The sequence below is a fragment of the Penaeus monodon genome, chromosome 21 (genome assembly GCF_015228065.2).
Source record: "Penaeus monodon isolate SGIC_2016 chromosome 21, NSTDA_Pmon_1, whole genome shotgun sequence".
Taxonomy (NCBI): Eukaryota; Metazoa; Arthropoda; class Malacostraca; order Decapoda; family Penaeidae; genus Penaeus; species Penaeus monodon.
This window is the reverse complement of record NC_051406.1, coordinates 22,828,425-22,828,741: the sequence shown is the minus strand read 5'-3', so window position 1 is coordinate 22,828,741 and position 317 is coordinate 22,828,425. Positions and strand designations below refer to the sequence as shown.

The following is a 317-nucleotide window of genomic DNA, read 5'->3' as shown; positions in this document are numbered from 1 at the left end:
GCGGACCCAAAGACCCACCTACACAGGGTAGCTCGATCGCCTTCTCCCACAGGGGCGATGTCCCGCTGAGGTCGCAGCCGCACCGCACACTACCCTGGGCCACCCTCTCCCCGTCTCGCTCTCGCAGCTTCCTCATCGCTCCCACGCAGGAGAAGTTCAGGAGTGTCTCTGGGGCGCGACTCAGTGGGATATGAAGGTGGGCGTGTAAGATGTCGGTGGGGGAGACGCCCACGGCGGGGGGGCACGAGGTGGCTGAAGGAGTGTGTGTGTGGTGGGCGGTGAGAGGGGTTTAAATATGCAGAAATGTCCCTTAAGCT

At 62.8% G+C, this 317-nt stretch overlaps 1 protein-coding gene across 1 annotated transcript in view; it reads right to left on the bottom strand.

Annotated features, from left to right (window-relative positions):
- Positions 1-317, bottom strand: part of LOC119586612 — a 51,882-nt gene that overhangs the window by 17,826 nt on the left and 33,739 nt on the right. Inside the window, exon 13 of the mRNA XM_037935361.1 lies at positions 19-252. Within this exon, the coding sequence (XP_037791289.1) occupies positions 19-252 (234 nt within the window). The remainder of the gene's footprint in view (positions 1-18; positions 253-317) is intronic.